The 24,997-nt window shown below is 43.1% G+C and overlaps 2 protein-coding genes across 4 annotated transcripts in view; one reads left to right on the top strand and one right to left on the bottom strand.

Moving 5' to 3' along the window:
* The window catches only part of PTPRO (protein tyrosine phosphatase receptor type O), a gene marked incomplete at both ends in the record, with an annotated part of 157,628 nt that extends 148,000 nt beyond the window's left edge, over nucleotides 1–9,628 (top strand). Inside the window, 5 exons of the mRNA XM_084275253.1 lie at nucleotides 1,154–1,288; nucleotides 1,652–1,774; nucleotides 3,404–3,558; nucleotides 5,607–5,742; nucleotides 9,524–9,628. Of these exons, the coding sequence (XP_084131379.1) occupies nucleotides 1,154–1,288; nucleotides 1,652–1,774; nucleotides 3,404–3,558; nucleotides 5,607–5,742; nucleotides 9,524–9,628 (654 nt within the window). The remainder of the gene's footprint in view (nucleotides 1–1,153; nucleotides 1,289–1,651; nucleotides 1,775–3,403; nucleotides 3,559–5,606; nucleotides 5,743–9,523) is intronic.
* Nucleotides 9,629–19,133: 9,505 nt separating this feature from the next.
* The window catches only part of EPS8 (EGFR pathway substrate 8, signaling adaptor), a 39,756-nt gene continuing 33,892 nt past the window's right edge, over nucleotides 19,134–24,997 (bottom strand). For all 3 annotated transcript variants that reach the window (XM_084261003.1, XM_084261002.1, XM_084261001.1), the window contains 3 exons: nucleotides 24,352–24,532; nucleotides 23,803–23,932; nucleotides 19,134–19,372 (listed from right to left, as the gene is read on the bottom strand). In XM_084261003.1, the coding sequence (XP_084117129.1) occupies nucleotides 19,259–19,372; nucleotides 23,803–23,932; nucleotides 24,352–24,532 (425 nt within the window). In that variant the 3' untranslated portion in view covers nucleotides 19,134–19,258. The remainder of the gene's footprint in view (nucleotides 19,373–23,802; nucleotides 23,933–24,351; nucleotides 24,533–24,997) is intronic.

Raw genomic sequence — 24,997 nt, 5'->3', positions numbered from 1 at the left:
ACCGTAGTTTATAGGGGGTTTTTAAGTTCTACATATACATGTGTTTGGCTTTTCCTGACGATTGCTCCTCCATTGAGTCGATGCCTCCAGACATGGATACTAGCAGTGGTCTGTATCTGTGGCAACAGAGGTTTGATGCTTAGTTCAGACATAGCCCATGAAGGGAAGCAAACAGCAGATTCTGTGTGGTGTGAAAACTCAGATGGAGCTGATGTCTAGAGATGTCTGGAGGAAGCCATTAATGGGAAGGGATCCCAAATCATGAATGTTTTAACAGTCCTCCTACTGTGGGGACACAGGAATTGCCTGGTTTCCATAGGATCACACTGTGTGTTGGATAGATCTTTTGCTCCCCTTAGGAATATCAAATAACTTTCCAAGTATGGTTTTGATGATGCAGTCCCAGCCTATATGGTTAGAGCAGGTACTGAAATGGCTGTACTGCGGATCTTTTATTATAGCCTTTGTAACAGACTTTTGGTTTTAGAGAGGGGAAGGAGGCTTTCCAGCTGAAAGCATGGTAATAGAGATAGGAAAAGGAATACACAGATATAAAGCATCTGAGCTTCAATAAAACAGAGCAGTGATCATCTGCTACGGACGTTGACTCAGCATGTGTTCTATTCTTTTAAGCAGATTCCTAAGTAATATTTTACTAATTTAAGTGCATATAGCCCTGCTCATTGCTACCTTCCATTTATTTTCATGACTGAAAATCACCATAGGCAATCCTTGGGGTGTGCACGCGAAGTGCCTGTACTTGGTTTTGTGTCTGTAACTAAACAAACCCTTAAACTATGAAATCTGGAAGAATTCTTATTACTATTTCCTTTCATTTCGGGTTTTTTTTAGTTTGTTTGTGGGGATTTTTAAAGTTGTCTTTGCTGCTCTCAGGGCAAAGGATTTGTATAGTAACATCTTCATCTTCTGTCTTCCATTCTGTTTGCTTAGGCTTTGGGAGCATCAAAGCCTGGCAAAACTTATAATCTCAAAATAAATACAAAAAATCATGACGTAGTTTCTCCGCATTAGAAATCTCTTTTTAAAGTTCAGATTGAACTCAAGCAAGGCACAAAATATGAATGTTAGAGAAAAATTATGTTATGAAGTATTAATCAAGTTGATAATCAATGCCAGTCTCTCTGTTTTTTAGGGTTATAACTCACCCCAGGAATACATTGCAACCCAAGGACCACTGCCAGAAACTAGGAATGATTTTTGGAAGATGGTTCTCCAGCAGAAATCTCAAATTATTGTTATGCTCACTCAGTGTAATGAGAAAAGAAGGGTATGTAACAAAATCTTGTACATAGTGTAAAGGAAACTGATCTGAAATCATACTTATTTTCTGGTGACTGATTTTCTTTGCATTCTTTTCTGACATATATGTATATATATATAAAAATACATACACACATACCATGTATCTTATGTCCAGTTACACAAGTATCTTATGTACAGTTACATTGTACCAGTCAGGCTGAGTCATTGCAGGATTTATTGCTGTTACCTCTTATTGCAGTGTCAAGTAAATAGTGCTTTGTAAATTTCTAAAACTGAGTTTCAGTATACTCTTTATTGTACTTTTTTATATGTACATATAAATATATTCATAGAAATACAAATATGCATATATTTATTTCCCTTTTAGGTAAAATGTGATCATTACTGGCCTTTTACAGAAGATCCTGTTGCATATGGGGACATCACAGTGGAGATGCTGTCTGAGGAGGAGCACACAGACTGGGTTTTTAGGAATTTCCGAATTAGCTATGTAGGTGAAACATTTTACCCTGCTAAAAGAGTGGGAATAATTTCAGTCCAGCCTTTAACTTTTGGCCATTTCTGGAATTCAGTGGAAAATGTCTAAGAGAAAGACTGAGGCCTTACCCTCACTCCACACAGGCAAATGGGTAAATCACAAAATTTTCCCCCCTAAAATTGTCACCTCTGTGAATTTCTCAACAAAGTGCAAGGCTGAAACAAGAATTGTACCAGGGTTCTGCACATCTCCTTGATGCCAATAATTAGTGACAACAAATGTGTAAGCTACTCTATCTCAGGCATGTCTTCTTGCTGTAAGCTGTTCAAAACTTGAAAATGCCAGTGCAGAAATGGAAGATATTTTTCAGAAGGGCAGTTCTGCAATAGTCAAATCTGTGAAGTACTGAAACACATGTAAGACATGTGATTTCCAAATTAAAGCTGTTCAGATTTTCAAGCACTTCTTTCCACCTTTGTTTCCTGCACTGTCTCATTGCCAGCACCAGCTTGTGAAGGAAAGGTTAGAGATACTGGGGGATTGGATTGGACCCGATGATCTCTTGAGGTCCCTCCCAACCCCTGAGATTCTGTGATTCTGTGATATGGAGTGTATGTGAAAAGAAAAAGGGCAGTGGCACATCAACATTGGCCCAGGACCTTTGTACACTTAGGTCTGTCTACAAAGAGCATGCAGGGTGCAGGCTTGGAGTACCAATGCACTAAACAACCTGTTGGGCTGTTGCCATCTGTTGAAAATGGTGAGGAGGCTGCAGCTTGCAGGGCAGCTGAACTGGCCTTTACCAAACCCAGGGCAGCTCCTTCCGATCTGGTTTCTTAATATCTGTTGCCTCAGGATATGCTCTTGCCTGTGACTGGAGAGAGGTTGCTGAAGGGGAGGTATTGGGCTGACCCAGAATGACAAAACTAAAGACATTACTTGTCATGGGTTTTGGTGATGGTGTCTCCCACCCCTCCCCACATTTTGAGTTCCTTTAAGTCTCTGAGACAAAACGTGTTGTGCTGAGGATCTTATTTCACCTAACTAGAGTTCTTAGCTTTATAAATATTTTTTCTAATGATGGGCGGTTTTCTATATATTTCTTTTGCCCCTGAAATTATTTGTATATTCCCTTTGCCCCTGAAATGACTTTTTCTTCCCTTTTGTGTGTTTTTTTTAATTTCTTTGAAACTTGAAAAGAAAAACTCTCAGGAGTCCAGTCTTGATCACTTGCCAGCAGCATTGTTCTTCATCTGTGGTGAAACAAGAAAAGGAGAGGGAATGGAATAGAAAGAGGAAGAGAGCCTAAACTTGAAAAATGAAACAAGTTCTTGATTTAATAGCAAAATAGTATTCAACCACCAATAGGAAAAAAAAGCAAAAAGCAAATCCCAAACCAAAACCCTCATGCCTCTTTGGTAATGATGGCCTGATACCCCTCCCCTTTTGAATCAAGGAGCATGTAAATTCTTTGCCATTTCTTTTCTTTTGTCTGACTTTATTTTCTTAGGCTGTATTTGGGCGGGGGGGGGGGGGGGGGGGAAACACCACAAAATGACAAAAAAAACCCTCAGTCTGACTGAGTGTGACTGCACTGTTAAAGCTCCTGTGAACACTCTGATGTTCTGCTTTTCCTGTTAGGCTGATGAGGTGCAAGATGTGATGCATTTTAACTACACTGCCTGGCCGGATCATGGTGTCCCCACGACCAACGCTGCCGAAAGCATCCTTCAGTTTGTACACATGGTCAGGCAGAAATCAGCAAAGAGTAAAGGTCCCATGGTCATACACTGCAGGTAAATGCTTCAAGGAACTGGAAAACTGAGGGATGTAACTTGTTAAAAGGGTTAGGAAGCCAGTGGGAGAAGAGATTCTGGGGTTCTGCTTACCTGTTAGCTTGGAGATGGTTCTCTTTGGTGTTAAGGGTAAAGGATTAGTCCTCAGCTTTGACTACTGGGATTTCATCCTGTAGCCATAGGCAGGACAGCATTGCTTTCTAGAGAAAAGTCATCTGTCTGGATGTTATGGGTGTGTTTTAATTGGTAATTTTTTATAAACTGTGAGCTTTAGCTCTTGTGCATCAACTGGATATTTATTAAGATGCTCACCTACTCAGCCTCTCCAGGCATGCTTGCTATGTGATGATAGTGATGATATCATACCAGACTGGATCCTGATGCAACTCTCCCAGTTGGCTTCAAACTTCTTTGCAGCTCCCAGCATGAGAGCTACTCACAAGAGATTTCTCAGAACTATGTAAATAAACAGGTTGCAGTGGATGAACATGTGTGTACATAATGGTGACACACTCCTTACAGAAGTCAAGGCTTGGTGAAATCAATCTCGGCCAACCCTACATCACCCACCCCAGAGGCAGCAGTTATGTTGCTGCACCATGTGTTTGTAAAACAAATGCTGCTTTGTAGAAAATGTTTGCTGTTTCATTTGCAGTAAGGCCTGCAGCCCTCTCCTCTAACTTAATTTCACAAGGAATATTGTGCTGGAATTCCCAATATCAAGAAAGATATTGAGAATTCCAATAGTAAGTAAGACGAGGAAGGGATATATTTGGAGTGTTGTGAAATCAAACGCCTTATATACCACATAATTGTTCTGGGAAGCAGATATCAGAGAGCTGGGTAACAACTGTAGTATTTTCTTTTTAATTAGGATGCTTCTAGTAGCAGAGAGAGATATTTTCCATCAGTATTTTTAGAGTTAGTATCTTGGACCACATAGTTTAAACACAGCAGTGCTATGAAGTTAGTAGAAGAAGAGGAGAAAGAACGTATAGACCAACTCCTACAGCAGTTGCTCTCAAATGTTAAAGAAGGCATGGAACTGACACCATTACAGCTTCTCCATTTGTTATTTATGAATTAATGAAGCTGTCAAATAGGTAGATCAAAAGTTCCATTGTGTTCATCTCATTCTGGATACTGTTCTCATACTGACACTATTTTTAACCACGAGTAAAATAATCCCGTTTCTTTAAAGCTGTGTTAAACTGCATTGAGAGAAACCATTGCAACTTTATTGCAAATATTTTCAAAGCTTTTCTGAACAAAAATGACAAGACAGCAGAAAGAACTTCTGCTAAGACACTTATATCCCTGGAGATGGTGTTGAACATCTATACGAAACTCTATAAAACCTCTAAACTCACACCCATAATGAAACCAGACTTAGATGTTACCTGTGAAATGGCAATGCAGCAATTTATGTGCACATTAGAATCTCTAAATAAAAAACAGTGTGTCTTTTTTTCTAGTCACTAAGCTTCCCCTGGTAGGAATGAAGATTTGTCAGCCAAGTGGTTGCTGACTATTTCTGTCTCATGCTCCCAAGGCAGAAGTCCTGGAGCATGACTTTTCTGGGTGGTTTGTCCTTTGGGGATGGACTGCAGCAGTGCGGTGCCTTTGCAAAGCTGAAAGCTGTGGCACTGAGGCATGCAGGGTCAGCACCCCAGCTCTGCCCCTGTGCAGTAGTCACTGCTGAGAGGGTCTCCGCAGTTACGGGGACAAGCCCCTGTAGTTAGAGATCTCTCACAAAATCTTTTGAAGAGAGCAGGGACAGCAGGCAGCGAAGGGTGGATGAGGGCATGTGTGCACATTGTGCACGTGAGGGCATAAACAGGAGCATAGGGAGGTGAAATTACTGAAGAATGATCCATTCCAGTTATTATGGCTAAACAACGTATGGAAGGGCTGCAGGGAATTAAATTCTACAGATTAACCAGCCTGTCTGACCTCAGGTTAGCTGCAGGACACCTGGTTTTTGCAGCACCACCAGTTTTCCTCATCAGAAAAGCCTGAAATGAGATGCATATCCCTGTGTGTTGCAGTGCTGGAGTGGGACGAACAGGAACCTTCATAGCCCTGGATCGGCTCTTACAACACATCCGTGATCACGAGTTCGTAGACATATTGGGTCTGGTGTCAGACATGCGGTCCTACAGAATGTCCATGGTGCAGACAGAGGTAAGATCAGTTGTCTCCAACTTTGTGAATATAGTCTCATCGGATCTATTTCATACCTCTATGTAAGCGTGTTTGTATTACAGAATCATGGAATGCCTTTGGTTGGAAGGGACCTTTAAAGGTCATCTAGCCCAACCCCCCTGCAGTGAGCAGGGACATCTGTAACGAGATCAGGTTGCTCAGAGGTTCATCAAGCCTGACTTTGAATGTCTCCAGGGATGGGGCCTCCATTACCTCTCTGGGCATCCTGTGCCAGTGTTTCAAGACCCTCATAATAAAGAATTTCTTCCTAACATCTAACCTAAACCCACCCTGTTTCAGCTTGAAGCCATTCCCCCTTGTCCTGTCACTGCACTCCCTGATAAACAGCCTGTCCCCAGATTTCCTGTAGGCCCCTTCAGGTACCTAAAGGCCGCTCTAAAATCTCCCTGGAGTCTTCTCTGCTCCAGGCTGAACAACCCCAACTCTCTCAGCCTGATATGCAATGACTGTTGTTCCCCCATAACACTTGACAAAATAGCTATGAATAGAAGCAATTAAATTGTTATCTTCATTCCAATATTGTCACGGTCTTAATCGCCTGTATAGGTGAGACTGATAATATATCTGCAATCTCACTGATATCTTCCAGAGGGGATGAGTGTCCCCACCTTCTGAGAGATTAATATGTAAAAAATGCATTAGGGGAGATTAACATGAAATGTTCAAACCATTTTGAAAAGAATTGGGCTTGCTGAGAGGATTAATGGCTCATGAAATGGTATCTGTGTTGCACAGCCATTCACGCTTGTTCAAGAGGGTATCACCTGACCAAGCATAGCAACTAAGTTACACAATGGTAATAAAAATAACAAGCAGAACCCACAAAAGAATTGTGAGTCTGCCAGACACCCTCCTTGCCCTTCTCCCTGACCAAATATCTATTGGCTATTTCTTTTTTTGTCTTTAAGGCACGTGTCAGAATATGTAATGGAAATAATAAATCTCAAACGCTTTTTCTTTTATGCATCTGAAACCTTCCCAGGTCCTCTTCCAGTGACAGAAAGATTCCACACCTGTGGCACTCTTTGCTGGCTAGACACAGTATAAGCTGGCAACCTCCATATGGCTGGAAGTGCCACCATCACTGTTTGCAGGTTGGGTCTGGCAGACAATTTGATACCAAGGATTGTTTAACCCAGAGCAAAGCAAAGAAGTCTTAGTGAGGAGAGGAGAGGCAAGCCGAGGCAGACAAAAACCTCCAGTGTCAGAACCTGGCACCTAGAAATGGAAAGGTCATTAATCTCAGACCATTTTGGATTTTTCTGATCAAACTACCACTTTTCATCACAATTCACTAAATTGATCCAAAGAAAGATCCTTAGGCAAATACCAGAGAAAGTGATCCCAGTGTTTTATTTCACCTGCAACTGTGTAAACACTCCAAAGGTGATGTGATATTTTACTTTTTATTTCTTTTTTTTTTTTTTAAATGCACAAACTCATTGCCTGCCCAGGGCTTTGGCAGGCAGTGGCCAAGCCTGGCTGCAGAGGTCACTAGATGGCACTGACACTCAGGCACAGAGGCCACCAAAAAGGCTTTCCTTACAAAACCTGAAGCCACACTACTCACCTGTGTTAATGTTGGCTCCTATGCTGGAAGCAACAGTGTCTCACTCAGCAGTTTTTAATAAAAAGAAAAGGCCCAAGCCCAAGAAAGGGGGAAAGCTGGAGAACGCTCTGAATTGAAACCAGTCACTGCAATTTAGCGGGTGTGAGAGAATCCAGGCGTTTCCTTGGCCTGAAACATGCTTCAAAGTTGTACTGATATCTCCTGGCATCGGCAGACCACTGGAAACAGGGCCTGAGATCCAGATGTGGGCTTTAGGAGAGTTGCTTTTCCTTGCGATCCACTTCCTCTCTCAAATAAAGCATAGCGTGGGGTTAATCAGGGTTTGCCTTCCCTCTCTTTGGAATAACCCTAATTAAGGGCTTTTAGATTTCAAATTGAATTACAGTGCTTGCCTGTATGATGATAATAATGCTTAGCAAAGCCAGTCCGCAACCAAAACCAAAGATAACCCCAGTCCTGATGGTTAAAAGCCATTCATGGAAAAAAACCTGGTCTGAAACCATCGTGGTGCATGTGATTGACCTGCCCTGGTTAGAGTGTCATTTGCACAAAAGGTTGGTAACTCCTCAAACGATTAACAGCTCTGTGAACAAAATCGGGTTTCAGGTTCTTACTGATGAAAAAGTCAAGCAGGAAGGAACATGAGGTTTGCTAAGATACTTGCAGGCAGTGTGTGTGTGTGTGTGTGACATGGGTGCAATTTGCTGTGTGTAAAACATTCAGGCACCTTCCTGGGGTTTAATCCAATTTCCAGGCAACACAAAGCAGACCCACTTCCAGAAGGCCACACAGAGCCCCCCTGCTCAATCCCTTACAGGGTATAGTGTAAGCTGTACCTATACCACTGAAAGACATCAGATGTTGGGTTATGGCTCTCCACGGGTCGGCTGACCCTACAAAACAATTGGGACTGCAGGACTAACATTCCTAGTCCTGACAAATTAGCATCATGGACTGTGTCAGAGGCTGTGGCAGCGAAAAGCTTTGCTTCCTGCTCAGGTAGGAAAGATCTCCCTGTAAGGCCACAGTGCCGTTACTCGGGAGGAAGCACATGGCATCGCAGTGCTTTTCGCTGGCACTCCTCTCGCGTGCCATGGCTGCCGCCTGCCTGACTGCTGGCATCTACTTGCACAGCCGCCATCTCAAGGTTGCCCGATTCACAAGGTACAACTGGTTAAAAGGGGTAATATGAAGGATAAGCAACTATTGTTCCGAAGTGCAAATAAGGCTTCTAGTAAGTTAAGTTATAGTTACGATCACAGCGCTTCTCCCTCTGGTAGCTGTGACTTAGACTATGACTAGTTCTGAGTTTGAATTTGCCACCAGCAGAAGACACCATTGCAGTAGTTGGAGATGCTGTCCTAGTGGTTAATCACAGTTATGGGTAAAACCCTTCCCTTTATGCCAACCTCAAGTCACCCAGCTTCAGCTCCCAGTCAGGTGATATCAGCGCAGGCAAGACTATGTCACAGTATTAATTTCTGTTAATTCACTGTGTGAGTCTGGTTTGGAGAGAAGGAGGCTGAGGGGCGACCTCATGGCTCTCTGCAGCTTCCTGAGGAGGGGAAGCAGGAAGGGAGGTGCTGAGCTCTTCTCCCTGAGATCCAGTGATGGGGAATGCATGGGAACGGTTCAAAGCTGTGCCGGCAGAGGTTCAGCCTGGACGTCAGGAATCATCTCTTTACTGAGAGGGTGGTCAGACCCTGGAACAGGCTCCCTAGAGAGGCAGTCAGTACCCCAGGTCTGTCAGTGAGAGGCAGTTGCAGAATGCCCGTAACACCATGCTTTAATTTTTGTTCACCCTTGAAGTGCTCAGGAAGTTGGACTAGATGATCATTGCAGGTCCTTTCCAACTGAAATAATCTAGTCGAGTCTAGTTTAGTCTATTCTATTCATCTCACATCATCATTCAGGTTATTAAGAAGTCATTATGAAGCCACAGCACCTCAGGTGGATTTCATGCTTCCTCAGCTGCTATCTGTAATCATGGGCTATTATTTTGGGAGCCAGTAACTCACTGTACGTTGCAAGGGGCTGAGGAGTGAGAGACAAAGAAGCTGTGCAGGCTGTTATTGTGACTTATCAAACTGTTTTACTGTTTGTTTGGAGTTTTTTGTCATGCTTTCTGAGGTAAAAAACGCTCACTCATTTGTGGATTTCTCTCTGCAGGAACAATACATTTTTATTCACCAGTGTGTGCAGCTGATGTGGCAAAAGAAGAAGCAGCAGTTCTGCATCAGCGATGTCATATACGAGAACGTCAGCAAGTCCTAGTTCAGAATCCCAGGTGGTAAGTGAGGCAGGCCCAGCCCTGTGCCGTGCCCGCAGCCACGCGTCCCGGCTGCTTGGCAGCAGCCAGCGTCACGTCACGGGTGTCTGCTCCAGGAGCTTTGCTGGTGGGTTGGAGCTCCCCCTCTGAGGTGATGTTCACAAGGAGAGCACAAGGAAAATCCCTTCAGTCTCTCATAGTAAATAATCCACTGTGCTTTCCTGTAAGAAGCACTGCAAGAGTAGGTTGGCCCAGTCATAGTGTGACAAAAAGAGAGATTGCAGAAATCCAGAGTCACCTAACCATTCCCTGCCACTTGTCCTAACACTCCTTACACAGTGTGAAGGAGGAGGGGTGGACTTTCAATCATCAGTCATTCTCAAGTGAAGTACCAGCTGCCACGTTACAAAGGCCAGCAGAGGTTTGGGGACGCTCTGCCCGCAATGCCATTGTGCCAACAGAACCTGCTGGAGGGCGAGATGGTGACCAAAAAGCTCTGGCATGAAACATGGGGTATTTTATTTTACATTTTTTCATAAATCTAGAACTAGGGAACAGGAAACATCTCAAACTTGCATGACCATTAGCATGAGTGAAGCGACCATCTCGCTCTTCTGAGGAGCCCGAGTGCCTGCCCCATGGGTCAGCCCAGCCAGGCCCTGGCTGCACCGTGAAAGACACAGCTGTCACCTATCAAGGGGTTTGCTGGTGGGGCCAAGCTGTGAGGATGCACATAGCTGCTGTTTAACCTAATGAGCTGTAGTTCATTAGGTGGCAGTAATAACTCAGCCATAACCTTAATCATTGCTTTCGACAGAAATTGGCTTCTCAGATGGGGAGTGGGGCTGTGGGAACCAGTACACCTCTGCAGGGTTGTGCACGTGCCTTTGTTAGCCTCTGCATGCATCATTCCTGGTTTGCCTTACTTTTCCTAACGCCCAGGCAGCTTACTGTCTACTCTGCGTCCCAGAGCCCAGCTGCTCGTACTGCTGGGCTGCAGACCCAGGGGCTGTGTGGGGAGGGCCAGTAAAGAGAAACACCAAGAACTGTATTTATGTCCTTTTTTTGGTATTTCTAAAGCCTTCTGTTTCACAGAATCATAAGGTTGGAAAAGATCTTTAAGATCATTGTGTCCAACCATTCCTGTCCTATGCTAAACCATACCCCTAAGAACCTGATCTACCCTTTTATTAAACACATCCAGGGAAGGTGACTCAACCCCCACCTTGGGCAGCCTGTTCCAGGCCCTGACAGCTCTTTCGGTGAAAAATCTTTTCCTAACATCTAATCTGAACCTGTTTGTTTGGTTCCAGGTGAGACCATGAAGCACACCCATCTTCCCTTGCTTCTGACTTTTTTTTTGGTCATTTGATGGTGTGACCGGCCAGTTGTTCTGCTGCCAGAACTGCTTTGCAGCACACGAACAGTGGAAGAACCTTTTACCTTTCTGAAGCACTGGGGAGACAAAGCCTTAACGAGCCTGCGGTGTCTTTTGAACTGTTTCATTTCTGGACATTTTTTTAAAAATAAATACTGGACCAAATGCAACTAAACAACATGAAGGAAAAGACACTATATGTGCATAAAATAGGTGATAACTCCAGAGCGTTGGGGTTTTGTTTGGTACTTTTGGTTATTTTTATGGGGTTGGGGGTTTTTTGGGTTTTGGTTTTTTTTTTTTTTTTTTTGGCTGTGCAGGTTGGGCTTAAGGTTAAAGTATGTGCAATATTTTTTTAATGGTTGACTGAAGAGCTTTCTTCATGTGTCACTGGTCTGTGCTAACGTCCGTAGGAGAGCAGGCATTGTTAGTATCTAATAATACCTCATTAGTGAATAGCGAGGCATGAACATACATGAAGAAATCTGGAGCTTGTGAAGAGAAAAGGGGGGGGGAGGGAGGGCGGGGGTTTCCTGGGTACATGGATTCAACTGTTTCCTACAGCACTGATGTAAGTGGGGTCTGGGGGGAGCACAAGACCCGAGGAATGGACTGACGAGCAGAAATCCAAACCATGAAGCTGGAAGCTGAAGCAGGCAGCCGACACCAAGAGAATGGGGGCGGTTTCGTTTCTTGACTGTGCTACTACTAATTAAGCAGAGGGATTGCTCTTTCTGCCAACTTTTCCAGTAATGCCACTCATCAGGCTCTTGTTTTAGATTAATTTAATCGAAGAGAGCCTGAGTGTCAAGCTGGGGTATCTTAGTCTCCATTACTATAGCATTTAACTGTCCGAGCAGTCTACGGTGCCTATGCCCCTCACTTGTTTATTATTTTTAATAATATTAACCCTGTGTAAAAACATGAGGCTGATTCAGGTTGGGAGGGGAGAGGGGTGGAAAGAGAGAAACAACAGAAAAGAAGAAAAAAAAAGTGCTTTAATGGATGTAACTATTTTTCCAAGCCAGGAATTCACGGTGTGAGAAAAACAAGGTTTTGGGATGTGAAGGGCTAGTTGTCACTTTATTGGTACGAGGCTGCCGAAGCGTCGGTATGGATTCCTGCAGGGGCTTCAGGGTGTCAGGGTTGGGGGGGGGGGTCTTTTCTTTTTCGCTGTCAGTTTCAGTTCTAGTCAAAATATTTAGCTATATATATATATTTTTTCTGTCTTTGTATAATTCCGGTACATCATTGTGTATTGTGACATGGATGCTGTCAGAATGGATGTTGATGGCATTTTTTTGTAACCTGTTGCTTTGTGTCACCTCATTGGAAGTTTTCAGCAGTGGTACTTAATGTAAACAGAGCAAACTTGAACTGAAGTAAACACACTGGATTGCTTACCTGTGAAGAAGTCACTAGCAGCAAAACAGCAAATGCACCTGTACACGGTTTGTTTTATTCACGCACCCCCGGGATCTGCTATTGCCTGTCAGGGTAGCCGAGTGGAGTTTGGTAGCTCAGCTACTTCCAGGAGCCTGATGACCTCCTTCAGATGGTATTTGAATATTTTTCTTTTATCCCACTAGCAGGTTAATAGATGTGTGTGCTTTTAATGTCTGCTTCATCACCACATCAACTACAATGGCAAAGTCCCTTCCAGCTGTCCCGTACGGGTTATGCAGAACTGCATACACTTACCTTTCCCCCCCCCCCCAAATAAAACGGGTCCTTGTGAAGGGTACCGAAGAAACAGGACTTTACCTCCAATTATTAAATGGGTGTGATACGAATTGCCCAACCCCCCCTTCTCTCTCTCCATGTATCTGTTTCCACAGGTTCCACTGAGCCCAGTCCTACAGCAGAGATGCTGTTTCAGAGTGGAGGATGCAAAAGGCCAGGGAGCCCTGCCTACAGGGAGCAGGCTGCTAACCAGAAAGCCTTCAGGGGTAGATGATTCTCACTTGACCAGTGGCCTCAACCCAAGGGCTTGCTATTTCAGCCGGCACAGAAAATATTTGTCTGGCCTGATTTGAACTAGAGACAGGATTATAAATGACCACTTGACCATTCAGACCTTGCCGTCACGCCTTTTAAAAAATATATATTTCAACATTGTGCTGTGTTTACTCAGAAAATACGTTCACATCCCTCTGGAGACTTAGCGGGTGTGTGGGGGGAACCAAACCACAACCCACAACTGTTCTGGCTTTTGAATCTACTGGCCCCTCCCTCCTGCTGGCCACTGCCTGCTGAGGCTACATTTCTGCTGTATCTTAGCCCAGAGTAAGCGGGTTACATTTTAAAAACACTCCTGTGCACACAAAATACCTCAGTGTGAGCTGGCTGCAACAGAGGCTTGGCTGAACATGACAGGGTACATGATTGCTGCACAGATGCCAAAACGGCATTGTTGCAAACAATAGAGCCTGCATTGCCTGAACTGACGGTGCTGTGAATGCATGCCAAAAAATTGCTCCATTTGCACAGTAACAGGGCTGTATATATATTTATTTTTTCCTTTAATAGCTACTTAGTTCCCAAAATCAATTACAAGGCAAACTCCTTCAGAGAAATACTTTTACCTACCCCATCTTGTATGCTAAACCCGCGTAGCTGGATGTATCGTGATGGCGATGGAAACCGCCTCTCCTGGTGTTCAAGACGTAAGTAAAGCAATGACAGAGCCTGGAAGACAGGCCCTGTGTTTCAGAAGGCTCACGCAGAGCCTTTTAGCCTGACTCGACACGTCACGCTTCCGGCTTTACCTTGCCGCACTCCTTGCAAGCGAGGCCAAAAGAACACTAGTTTGGACTCACACTACGTGTTGATACCATTTCCTGCACCTGTCAAAATAAAACCCTTAAGTCACCACAACTATAAAGCTGTCTGAAGCTTCAGGTTTTGCAATAGTTTTTTTGAATTACAGGTTTCATGCCTGTAGCCCTGCTGACACCGTAGATTCTCTATATTGATCTGCTGCTCTTACAGCATCTACTGACCCAGATGCACATAAAAGCAGCTCTGCACAGTGAATGACCATGAATCCAATCTAGGGCAGGTTTCTCTCCTCGTTGCCTCAAGCTGTGCATGTTGCTGTGGGAGGAACAAAGAAGTAAACCTGTAGATGTGTCGTGGAAGAGCTAAGACGTTCTCAGAGCCATTCGTGAAAGCACCGTCTCTCCTAACCTGCCCTGTGCAACGCCCCCTGATGTACTTAGGCCTTCAGAAACATTTCCTTTCATCCTCAAACAAGGATTAAAAACAGGTTGAGAAGCCTTGCCTATGCTTTACTTCATTTTGCAGGGCGGTTTTTTTTTTTTCCCTGTGCTTAAAAAAGACAAAGTTGCCTCTTGTCAAACAGACAATGTCATAATCTTATGCACCAAAAGTGGCACTTTCCTCCTTCCTTCCCCCTTCAGATCATTAGCTGCAGCATGTTGTCCCCACCCCCGCACTCCTAACTGTTTGAGGGGCTTCTGTGGACATAGCAGTTTCATCCAGGCAGGCACTGCTGTTGCTTTCAGTCCATTCTTGTGAGACAGCAATGGATGTGAGCAGGCTGCTTGAGCTTTTCTGCTGCTGTGACAGGCAGCAGTGGGGCCTAGGAAACACCTAGAAGCCCCCCCCCCATCTTCTTTTGTCATCTCTCAATCTATGGTCTCAAGAAGCATAAGCACAGACTAACACCCTGATACTGGTTTTGGCCTGGATGCTGAGGAAGTACTAAAGGAAGGGCCAAAGTTGTGACCTAAGCACATAACTGCAGAGAGACTGGAGAGCCCAAAGCAGCTCAACAGGCACCTCCCAGCTAAACCCTACCATGGCAGCTGTCAAAATTCAAGACATTTGTGCAATTTTTAAACACAGAACCTGATGCACAGGTACAAATTCCCTCCTGTTGGCATTCCACCGTACATAACACTGCTGATTGTATGTAAAGGTAGAAGGCTGAGCACAGAAATAACCTCTCCAATACTCGTTACACCAGCTGTGATCCTCAGGGCTGCTTGTTTTGTGTGTTAAGACACTATGGAGACTTCACAAGTGAGGAAAAAAAACGTAATAGGAAAACTGGTCTACTGTAGAATGATGGCTTGTCTGCAAACATTCCTGTTCACAAGCGTCTTCCCCTTATCCATGAGATGCAGCCCAGGAACATCGGTACCAATGGATACCTGCTTGAATAAGGGTCTGGCACTCAAGCTATAACTTGCACCTGTACAAGTCCTAAAACCCCCAAATGCCTTAAGGTCTCACAATTAAAAACAAACAAACAAACAAAAAAACCCACAAACCCCAAAATCTGCTAGTTACAAGTTTCCTAATTAGAAAGACTTAATCTGCATGATACTAGTTTTTCATTTGGTTTCCAAGTTGTTCTGTTGATTAAATTAGTAAAGTACTGGAGTTACTGTCCAGCAGAGCACTTCCAGGGACACAGTCAGAGCTTCAGACACTGATGAATACACTCAAAGCCAGTGGGTGCTCTGCACACATCAGAATACCATCTTGCATATCTACTTTCCCAGAAACCACTGATTTCCACACACACCAGTAATGTGGAATTCTGCACTCTTTTCCCCAGCCCCTCAAACCCCATCAACTTTTATACAGCACAGTGCTTTGGTATGGTGGAAGTAGGTATAAAAGGCTCATTTCTAGATTGCGATGGGTCCGTTTAATATGTGAATTGCTCGATGGGGAGGAAACGTTTCTGTCCATCAGCAGTGGGCAGATGTGCTCTTTACAAATTAAATGTGAGGTCTCATAGGAGTTTTCTCTCCCTCTGGCTTCCCAAGGGAATAAGAAGTCTGAAAGAGTAGGAAGTGCCTTGTGCTGATTTAGAAGGTATGTGCTCAGAAAGCATAAAACTGCCGAGTGAGCATGACACTGCTAAAACTCGCTCTCCATCCAGTTAAAAAGGCAGGCTTGATGGCAGAAAAACAGTAATAGAGTCCCTATGTTATCAAAACCACTTTTTATACATGTAATAAGGCACTTTCTGACATTGTAAGAACAATTTGGTTTCCTTTTCAAAGGCTCTTTTCACGTATCACACCCTCCTAAAGTGTCAGTGTAAAATCCGAAATCCTCGTCGCTCAAATCCTAAAGAAAACATTTTGAACACAACACTGCATTTTACCACTGTTTCCATTTAACACACTGAATATTGTCGGGAAAAAAACCCCAAACAACCCAACAATTTCCTTCATTGAATCCCGAATGAGATCTCCTTTGGATTTTTCATAACCCTGAACAAGCTGGGAATTAAAAAAGGACAGTAGAGGAGGGGGGTGAAGCTCCCTGCGGTGCCTTAAACCTTCAAGGAAACTCCAGCAAAATGGGAAATATCTGCCTCAGTGCCACTCAGATTTCACCAACTAACTGAGAAATCATCAAGCCTCTTTCAGCGAAGTTAAAGAGCAAAATACAACTCGTGTTGTGAGGGTAACCACCGCGATGCCTTTCATGGAATCAGACATACTTCCCATGAGAAAACACAGCGACTCTAATAATGAAACACAAGATTCAGTTTAAAAGTTTTCTAATCCTGTACTTGCAAGTAACTAAACACCTATGTAGGAGTAGCCCCAGACTTCCTCCACCCAGCGCAGGGGACTTTGCTGACAAGAGGGGGTTGGTAAGAGGAGACACTCACTGAATCACAGGACTGTAGGGGTTGGAAGGGACCTCCAGAGATCATTGAGTCCAACCCCCTGCCAAAGCAGGTTCCCTAGGACAGCACTTTAAATGTGAACCAGAGAATACCTCTTCAGAGGATCGGCCTTCACCCTTAATGATAGGAGAGGCAGGGAGACAGACAATTTCCCCCCACAGAGCTGAGTGTATAGGTTGAATGGATGCAGTTACCATGCAGGTGTGCTGGTTCAAATGCTTCCTGTAGGGAGAGAGTCATGGACAATAATCCTTTCTTTCACCAGGCAAGACAAGAATCCATTCCATCATCTATCAGCAATCCTGGCAGACTGGGGAAGTTCCTCTTGACTGGAGGCTGGCAGATGTTACCCCCATATATAAGAACGGCCTGAAGGAGGATCCGGGGAAGTACAGGCCTGTCAGTCTGACCTCAGTCCCAGGGAAGATCATGGAGAGGGTCATCTTGTGAGCTATCATGCAGCACATGCGTGATGGCCAGGGGATCAGGCCTAGTCAACATGGGTTTACAAAAGGTAGATCCTGCCAAACTAACCTGATCACCTTCTATGACAAGGTGACCCACTTAATGGACAAGGGGAAGGCTGTGGATGTGGTCTACCTGGACTTCAGTAAAGCCTTTGACACGGTTTCTCACAGCATTCTGACTGAGAAACTGGCTGCCACTGGCCTTGACAGGTGGCTGAGGGAGCTGGGGATATTTAGCCTGGAGAAGAGGAGGCTGAGGGGAGACCTTATCATCACCTACAACTACCTGAAGGGAGGTTGTAGAGAGGTGGGCGATGGTCTCTTCAGCCATGTGACAGGAAATAGGACGAGGGGAAATGGCACAAAGCTGCCCCAGGGCAGGTTTAGATTGGATATTAGAAAAAAATTTTTTACTGAAAGAGTTGTCAGGGCCTGGAACAGGCTGCCCAGGGAGGGGGTTGAGTCACCTTCCCTGGATGTGTTCAAAAACAGGGTAGATGAGGTACTTAGGGATGTGGTTTAGCATAGGATGGGAATGGTTGGACTTGATGATCTTCAAAGGTCTCTTCCAACCTTGTGATTCTGGGATTCTGGGATTTCTTAGTGATCACTATGGCAGTTGGAGGCTTCAGTTTGGCATTTGCGATTTCTGGGTAAGGCTACATTTAAATTACAGGTGTAGGACCTACATACTTTTCAGAGGCATAAAAGACATACGTTAAATGTAAAAATATACATAGACACGCAACAAACACACAGAAGCAGCGTTTGTAAGGACATTTACAGTAAATGGCACTAAACACCTTTATTAAGATTTCTTTTTTCTTTTATGAAAAATGAATATGATTCTTCTTTCCCTGGTATGCAGAGGAAGAGCAAACTAAGGGCAAAAATCAAGACCGCTTCCTTATTTTGATACCGTCTGTGTAGCCACAAAGATACAACTATGTACCAGACAAGAAATACCGTTTATTGCAGGCTTTAAGCTGATCCATGTGAAAAAGGCACTATGACACTTAGTCAAACTAGATGATTAAATTTGTCTAAATTAAGTGATATTATATATTATATATAATACATATATTATATATAAAATCACACGACCATGTGAAATAACATAACGTTTTTTTATGTGACAAAAATTGTTGCGTCTTCAAAAATAGTATTTCCTGGAAGGGATGTTTCCTTTTCTTCCCCTTTTGCCTCCAGGAATCCACTTTTCCAAAAGATTACATTTATAAAGGAAGAATAACTTTTTACATAAGGAAAAAAACCTGACATCTGGGATCAACACACAAAGAAGTCTAAGGTTATACACTGGTCTTTTGATGGGTTAAGTTAGAAACAAAAAAATGGAAATATATTTAAAAAAAAAAAGAAAAAGCACTGTGAATTGTTTCATGGCTGCCTACAGCAGAGCTGATCACCTCTTTGAGCTGAGTCGTGTTACTATTTTCTAGTTATTCTTTCTTGTGCAATATTATAGTTCATCACGAGTGCAGTATTGATAAAATCAATGCAGAGAGTATTAATTTTTCTATAAACAGCATCATTAGTAATAAAACATCTTGGGAGTGATGCAAGAGAGATTCTGTCTACGTCAGGGCTGCGGTTTGGTTGCTAAACGCTTCCCCTCTGCTGTCATCAATGACTTAACTACACATCCCGCAGCCAAACGCCTGACAAGACAGACTGAGCCAAGAGAACTGCAAACTACGGCGAGAAATGGGATTCAGGGTCTTACTACTACTGAAGGCTGCAAATGCTTTTTTATTGCTGGCCCAGCTTCCCTTGGATGAATCACAAAGTTGTGTTCCACTGTATCTGTCCTGGATTGGTTAACTCCATAAAGCAAGGACTCATTTTTGAGTGTAAATGAATCATGTGTCAGTATTTTCACCTGCCAGGAGCCTCTGCTGAATTAGTCATGTTCGTTTGTCATGGTGAGAAGCCAGCAGTAGGTACTTCTGTGGAGGTTACTGTACATTTTGTTTACGGTGGCTAGTTATGTCTACAATATTATAAGACATTCCCCTGCACTGCTGCCTAAAGCAAAGCTGGATGGTATAATGTTATGGACAATGGAATTAAAGAAAAGAGGAAAGACATTTCAGTGGCTGCTTCCTTCATCAAAAGACTCCACGCCTGAATCTGTGGCAGCTGCGCTGATTTTTTCTTGTCGTCTTCTCATAATTTCTTGCAGTTCTGAACTACCACTGTTAGCCTAGAAACAAGAAAAAAAAGAAGAGTTTACTTGTAGTTTTGACACATGATGAAGATACTGTGTCAGCACTTTATTAAGATAGATGTTTGAACTAGTTACACTCACCCTGCAGCTCCAGAACTGAAAGCACACTAAGAATCAAATTAAATAACGTTTGGAACAGGGAAGGTTTTACACTATCCTTAAACCTGGACCAGAAAAGAACCTGCAGACTATTAAAAGTGTACACTTGACTCCTGCCACTGTTGAGCAGCTTTAATTCTCACGCAAGCCCCTGGAAGTGCTGGTGAAATACAGCCTCATTAAAAGCAATGTTAAAGCCCAGCGAGTTTGTTAGGATTCCATTTTTGAGTAGTTGGATATCATCACAGCAATCATATTTCCAAGTTAAAGTAACCCTGCCTGGGTTTAGATTTATGTAAACGTGAAATTCATGCGGGCAGTCAAGGCTTAAATAAGGATTGAGATGCTTCATCATAGCTCCCCACATTACACAACACACCATCGTGCATTCACTGTTCAGAGTCACGGGCTTCCAACTGGGAACACAGTAGCAAGGACTAAATCATGCTTCTCTATTAGCCACGTGCAGTCCTACAAGAACAGGGCCTAGTTCCATCCTTCAGGGTGAAAACCAGCTCTGCCAAGCTAGCTGCAGATTGCTTCAACCACGTAAATGAAGTTATTAGCAAGGCCAGGACACATCTCCACTAGAGCAGAACTTCCCGAAGCGGGCATGACTTTGAATGAGACTAAAGGATTATGAAGTGAGAACCATAACCAAATAACACATCAGCAGCTATGACATAGCTTTCCATGCTCCCAAACTATCTTCCAAAATAGCCTCCGAAAAAAGTAAACAAAAACTGGTTTTGAAATTTGCAAAACAAATTTCAGGACTGTTAAGGGAAAAATAATCCTTAAGTTGGTTCCAAATTCTGAAAATTTATCCCACTACATAAAATTTAATTTCGATTTATCCCATTATGGCCATTACAGTGCATTATCTGATGTGCTTCTGCTAGGTAAATTACCATCCATCTCTCCTCCCAAAGTGGAAGGGCAAAGCAAGGTCTTATAACTGACTCTCTGAAGGTGAGGGAGAACTTGTATTTGTCGTAACTCCTCTCGTCCTTGCCTACTTGGTTTCAAATACAGAGAAAGTTGTAGCAGTTACCTGTTACTCAGCCATGCATAAAAACCATCAGCAGATACACCACAACATGCTTTATCAGAGGGCATGTGCAAATATTTTCCTTGACTGAGCAGCCAAGGGTGAAACAGTTTACCTTCCTGATAACATCAACAACAACATGACTGATGAGCTTGAAACACTGCTGAGCTAAACCAGCTGCAATACATCATGTGGCATAGCACAAGATGCACATCCTTCTCAGAAGCTGTCCTTGGGAATATAATTTTTTGGAACAGATTGGGCTACTAGACCTTGGCATTACCCACCCTCATCTCTAACCAGACCATGAGGTATCAATGGTGTCAAAGCTCAGGTAATTGTTCCAGCCAATTTGATATATTTATTAGAGAGAAATGATTTCCAGTTTTAGAGAGGTGCGTGCCCACGCTTCCCACTGACAGAGTACGAAGACAATGAGAATGTTGACCTGAAATGTTCTCTTATGGATATGACAAAGGTGGTGCTCAGGATACTGTCTCTCTACATGTACCTTCTGTAGCACTTTTGAAACACCAGAGCTTGAAATGCTCAACAAAAGCTAAAGAAATGGACACATAAAAACTCATAATTATGGAGCCTATTAATATATTCACTTTGCAATGAAGGGGTAAATCCATACTGATGGCCAACCAAGCTGATATAATGCACCATCCTTGGTATACAAGGTGAACTTCAGCTCTCTGGAGAAACCCCGGAATAAGCTCCCCAGGGGTAGTACCCTAATGAATACAAAGAGTGTGGTATATCCTGCCTCCTCCCGAGACGCTGCTGCTTGCCACCACCATTTCCTTTAGCAAAAAGAAGGTGTTTTGCCCTGGCTGTCGCCAGTTCTCTGCCATCTGACACACTGGTCTCATGCAGTCTCATCTTTCTGCTTTTGCTTGGCCAGGCCCAGAAAGCTGTTGAACAGGGACTGGAAGACTCCATTTAAAATCTTGCTTCCTTGGATTATTTAAACTCTGGTGTGATTCAGGGCTGAATGGAGTTTCCATGAAAATAAAGTATAACAATTGAAATTACGGTACATGTTTGGGTTTTTTTCCCCCTCATAAGGGTAAAACTACTGAATTCCAACATCAACTGGAATTCCAGTTCCAAAATACTGAATATCTGAGGTAAAGCAACACTAGAAAGAAGATTGTAGCTGGATAAAGGTGAAGATATTGTTCTCTCTATTCGGGAATGCAGCCCCAAATCTGGGAGGTAAGCCTTTCACTGGCTTGCAGAAATGGTATGAATCCAGAAACACTTGCGGAAGATTGTGAGTAGAAGTAAGAAATAAAGAGGAGGCATGGAGGGAGATGTGCAATGCTCGGCAGCCAGCATGTGGGTTTGCTCTGTATCTGGCTACGACTGCTGTTTGTACATAACAATTCCAGGTCACTTACTGCAGCACCACAAGCACTATGCAAAGGATGTCAGAGGACTTCAGGAGAATTTGTCACTGATTAATCACACAGGACAATTACAGCGGTCAAACCCATAACCCAGTGATTGCTTATAAAAAGCATTCAGTTGTAAAACAGGCCTGACACCAGTAACTAGTACGCATGTGCTTAAATGCTTCTGTTCTTAGAAGTGTTTCTAGTTTGAGCAGTAAGACTGTGGCCCTGGTGGAACATGGAGCTCATCTTTGCTAGGTCACATGTAGGCATTTTGGCTGTGATACTCATTCCTGTATCTTCTCTTAAAGAAGGACAGCTTTCCTAAACCCTGAAATGTTACACTGACAAAAAGGAAGATGCCATTTAATGTTTTTGGGTAATTCAGCAAATAACAGGCAAAAAGCAATCAGAAATTGCAGAAATTCTGAAAGTCATCAGTTAAACCTCAAATAACTGAGACAGAAATAAGTATTGCAACTACCTTTTCACTAAGAAAATCCAATGACCTTGTTAAAATCTCCATGCCTCTTTATGGGCACTTGTAGAACATTTCCTAGACAAGTTCTGACTGCTCTGTTTCCTGCAGACTAAGACCTAACGCTAGCAGAATCACAGGACAGAGGAAGAGGACAAACTTTTGCAATCCAGTGCTTCTCTGCTGTTCAAACCAACTTCTTCCACAAAGGCTCTTCCAGCTCAGTACACAGAAGCCTTACGAAACTGAAGTAAGATTGCTGACACTCCAGAAAAGTTGAAGAATACACATTGCTAGGAAATGATGGGATTGCTCTGGATTGTACTGACATACATGTCTCAAGTGAAGTATTTCTCCCTTCCTCTCATAGGAAAACTGGTCTTGAAGAAAGGAATAAAGTAATTTTAACAATGTTAGAAGCAAAGCTCTCTGATCCACATTGATAAACTGTAAAATATGCTTCACCGTCAACTTGTCGTTAAAAATATGCCTGGTAGTTAAAGCAGTTAAAGGAAAATCATTTAAGCCAACAGTCCCAGCTTCATGATAGGACTGAAACACATTTTAAACTTCCTCAATGTTTTCTTTTAAAAAGGATGTGAAGAATAGAGCTTCTCAATTGAGTTAGGCTCACTCCTAGACAGTATCAAGTATGTTTCTCCACTTGCCAAGAAGTAGATGCACCTGGCTTAAAATTGGTAAGCATTCTCCCTAGCAGGACCCTATACAAGCTTTTAAGGTGTTTAAGGAACAACACTACTGTAATTACATCTGCCACGAAAAATAAGCAATGAATACAGAAATACAATTCTTTTATCCTCAGCTTAGTAATTCCACTGGCACAGTGTCAAAGGTGTTCTCCCTCCACTTAGGAAGGCACCAATACAGCTGCCCCAGCGTTTGACCCCAGATTCAACAGCGAGTTCACTCTATCACTTTCTCACACCTAACTCATCAAACCTCCTCTACAAAGGCAAAGCAAACTAACTCCTCACCAGCAAAAGTACCAGGAGTATCTGTCTGTCTAGGTACCAGGCTGAGCAAGAAGCAAGAGACAGGGCATTTTACTATCTCTTACTGTTTTCCCCAAAGCTCCTTTTGGCTCATTTTGTCTTCTTGCAGCCTGACTACAGCACGCAATGCCTTAAGCTTGAGTACTACAGTGCACTTTTTCTAAGGCTTTGCAGAGCCCTTTAGAAGATCCCTCCTGGTGTTTTGACAGAAGCCATTTCAATGCCTATATACCAAATAACACAGGTACAAACAATGCTTAGCGATGTGATGGGAACTGAGGCAAAACCAGCAAGAGCTAGTTACTTCTATAGGTTCAAAATCAGCAGCCCAGCATTAGGTCTGCAAAAAGGGTTATACATACCTCCAAGGCAGATTTCTGTACCGTAATTTGGATGTAGACTCTAGACCCTTCTGGGCAAACAGTCCTCAGTTCCTCTTTATTGAGGGAGAAAAGCTGAGCACCCGTCAGCACACCAAGGCTGTTGACAGTCCTGGAGTCACACCAAGAGAAAAAAAGTAGTAAGCAAAAATACACCAGCCAAGGGGGAGAAGTAGGTTGTCTCCATCCCAGGTTGTCTCAGGTAGGGCTACTACATCAAGGCAAAACTTTATGCACCAGGACTTTTGAAGTCAATTCATTATAAGTAATTTGTGATGGAGGCTAATATATATTTCCACCCCCCCACAAATATATCTATATTGCTATAGATTATAGATCACATTGAGATATAATGATGTATTACAGACACTTATGTACATAAATATTTATGTGTATATACGTAAAAAATATGTTTTCCAAGGGTGCACTTGATGTATCTTGATTTTCAGAAGGCTGCATGATTTAAAAAGTCCTTATTACCAACAGGAAAATAATGTTAACATGTTTTCTTACATTTGCCCTCAGACTTACACAGGGTTGAAACCTTTGGACTCCAGCCACGCTTTCACATCCTCAGGCGAAGAGTCGTAAGTGATGTTAACTACTGGGATGTTTGGCCGGGGCACGTGGAACTTCCTCTGGGCAGCGCTCCGGCCGATGGTGAGCCGGTGAACAAGTTCATCCTGAACCTCCTCCATCTGAGATTTCCTGCCTAGAAAGACAGATGCCCCACAGGAGTTATCCTCAAGGTTGCTTTATCGAAGCCAGGTGAATTCTTATACTCCACCTGAAATCCTTTTTTTTTGTTTGTTTTTCTTTAAAGATTCATTCGTTAGACCTGACTGAATTATTCTCCTTTCACCAGGGAAGATTTTAACATTCCCACTCCCCTCTTTGCAAAGCAAAACCAAAATTTTTAAAAATGCCAAAAGTTCTACAGAGATGCCAGAATGAGGACATGAGCTTGATGCTGCAACAGAGGTGTAGATCAGACAGCAACCAAAGTGTTAAAGAAAATGGGCATGGGGTTGTGTTTTTTCCAATTGTCATAGTCTGTGTTTCTTCAAATAGAATGATGATGTTTTAAAAAGGAAAGCAAAAATGTTGAGGAAGAACGTAAACTTTCTTACACTGTAGAAAGGCAGCACTTTCCACAAACATTTTTCCACTAAAACCT

This window comes from Gallinula chloropus (assembly GCF_964237585.1).
Source record: "Gallinula chloropus genome assembly, chromosome: 1".
NCBI lineage: Eukaryota > Metazoa > Chordata > Aves > Gruiformes > Rallidae > Gallinula > Gallinula chloropus.
This window is presented reverse-complemented; position numbering and strand designations above follow the sequence as displayed.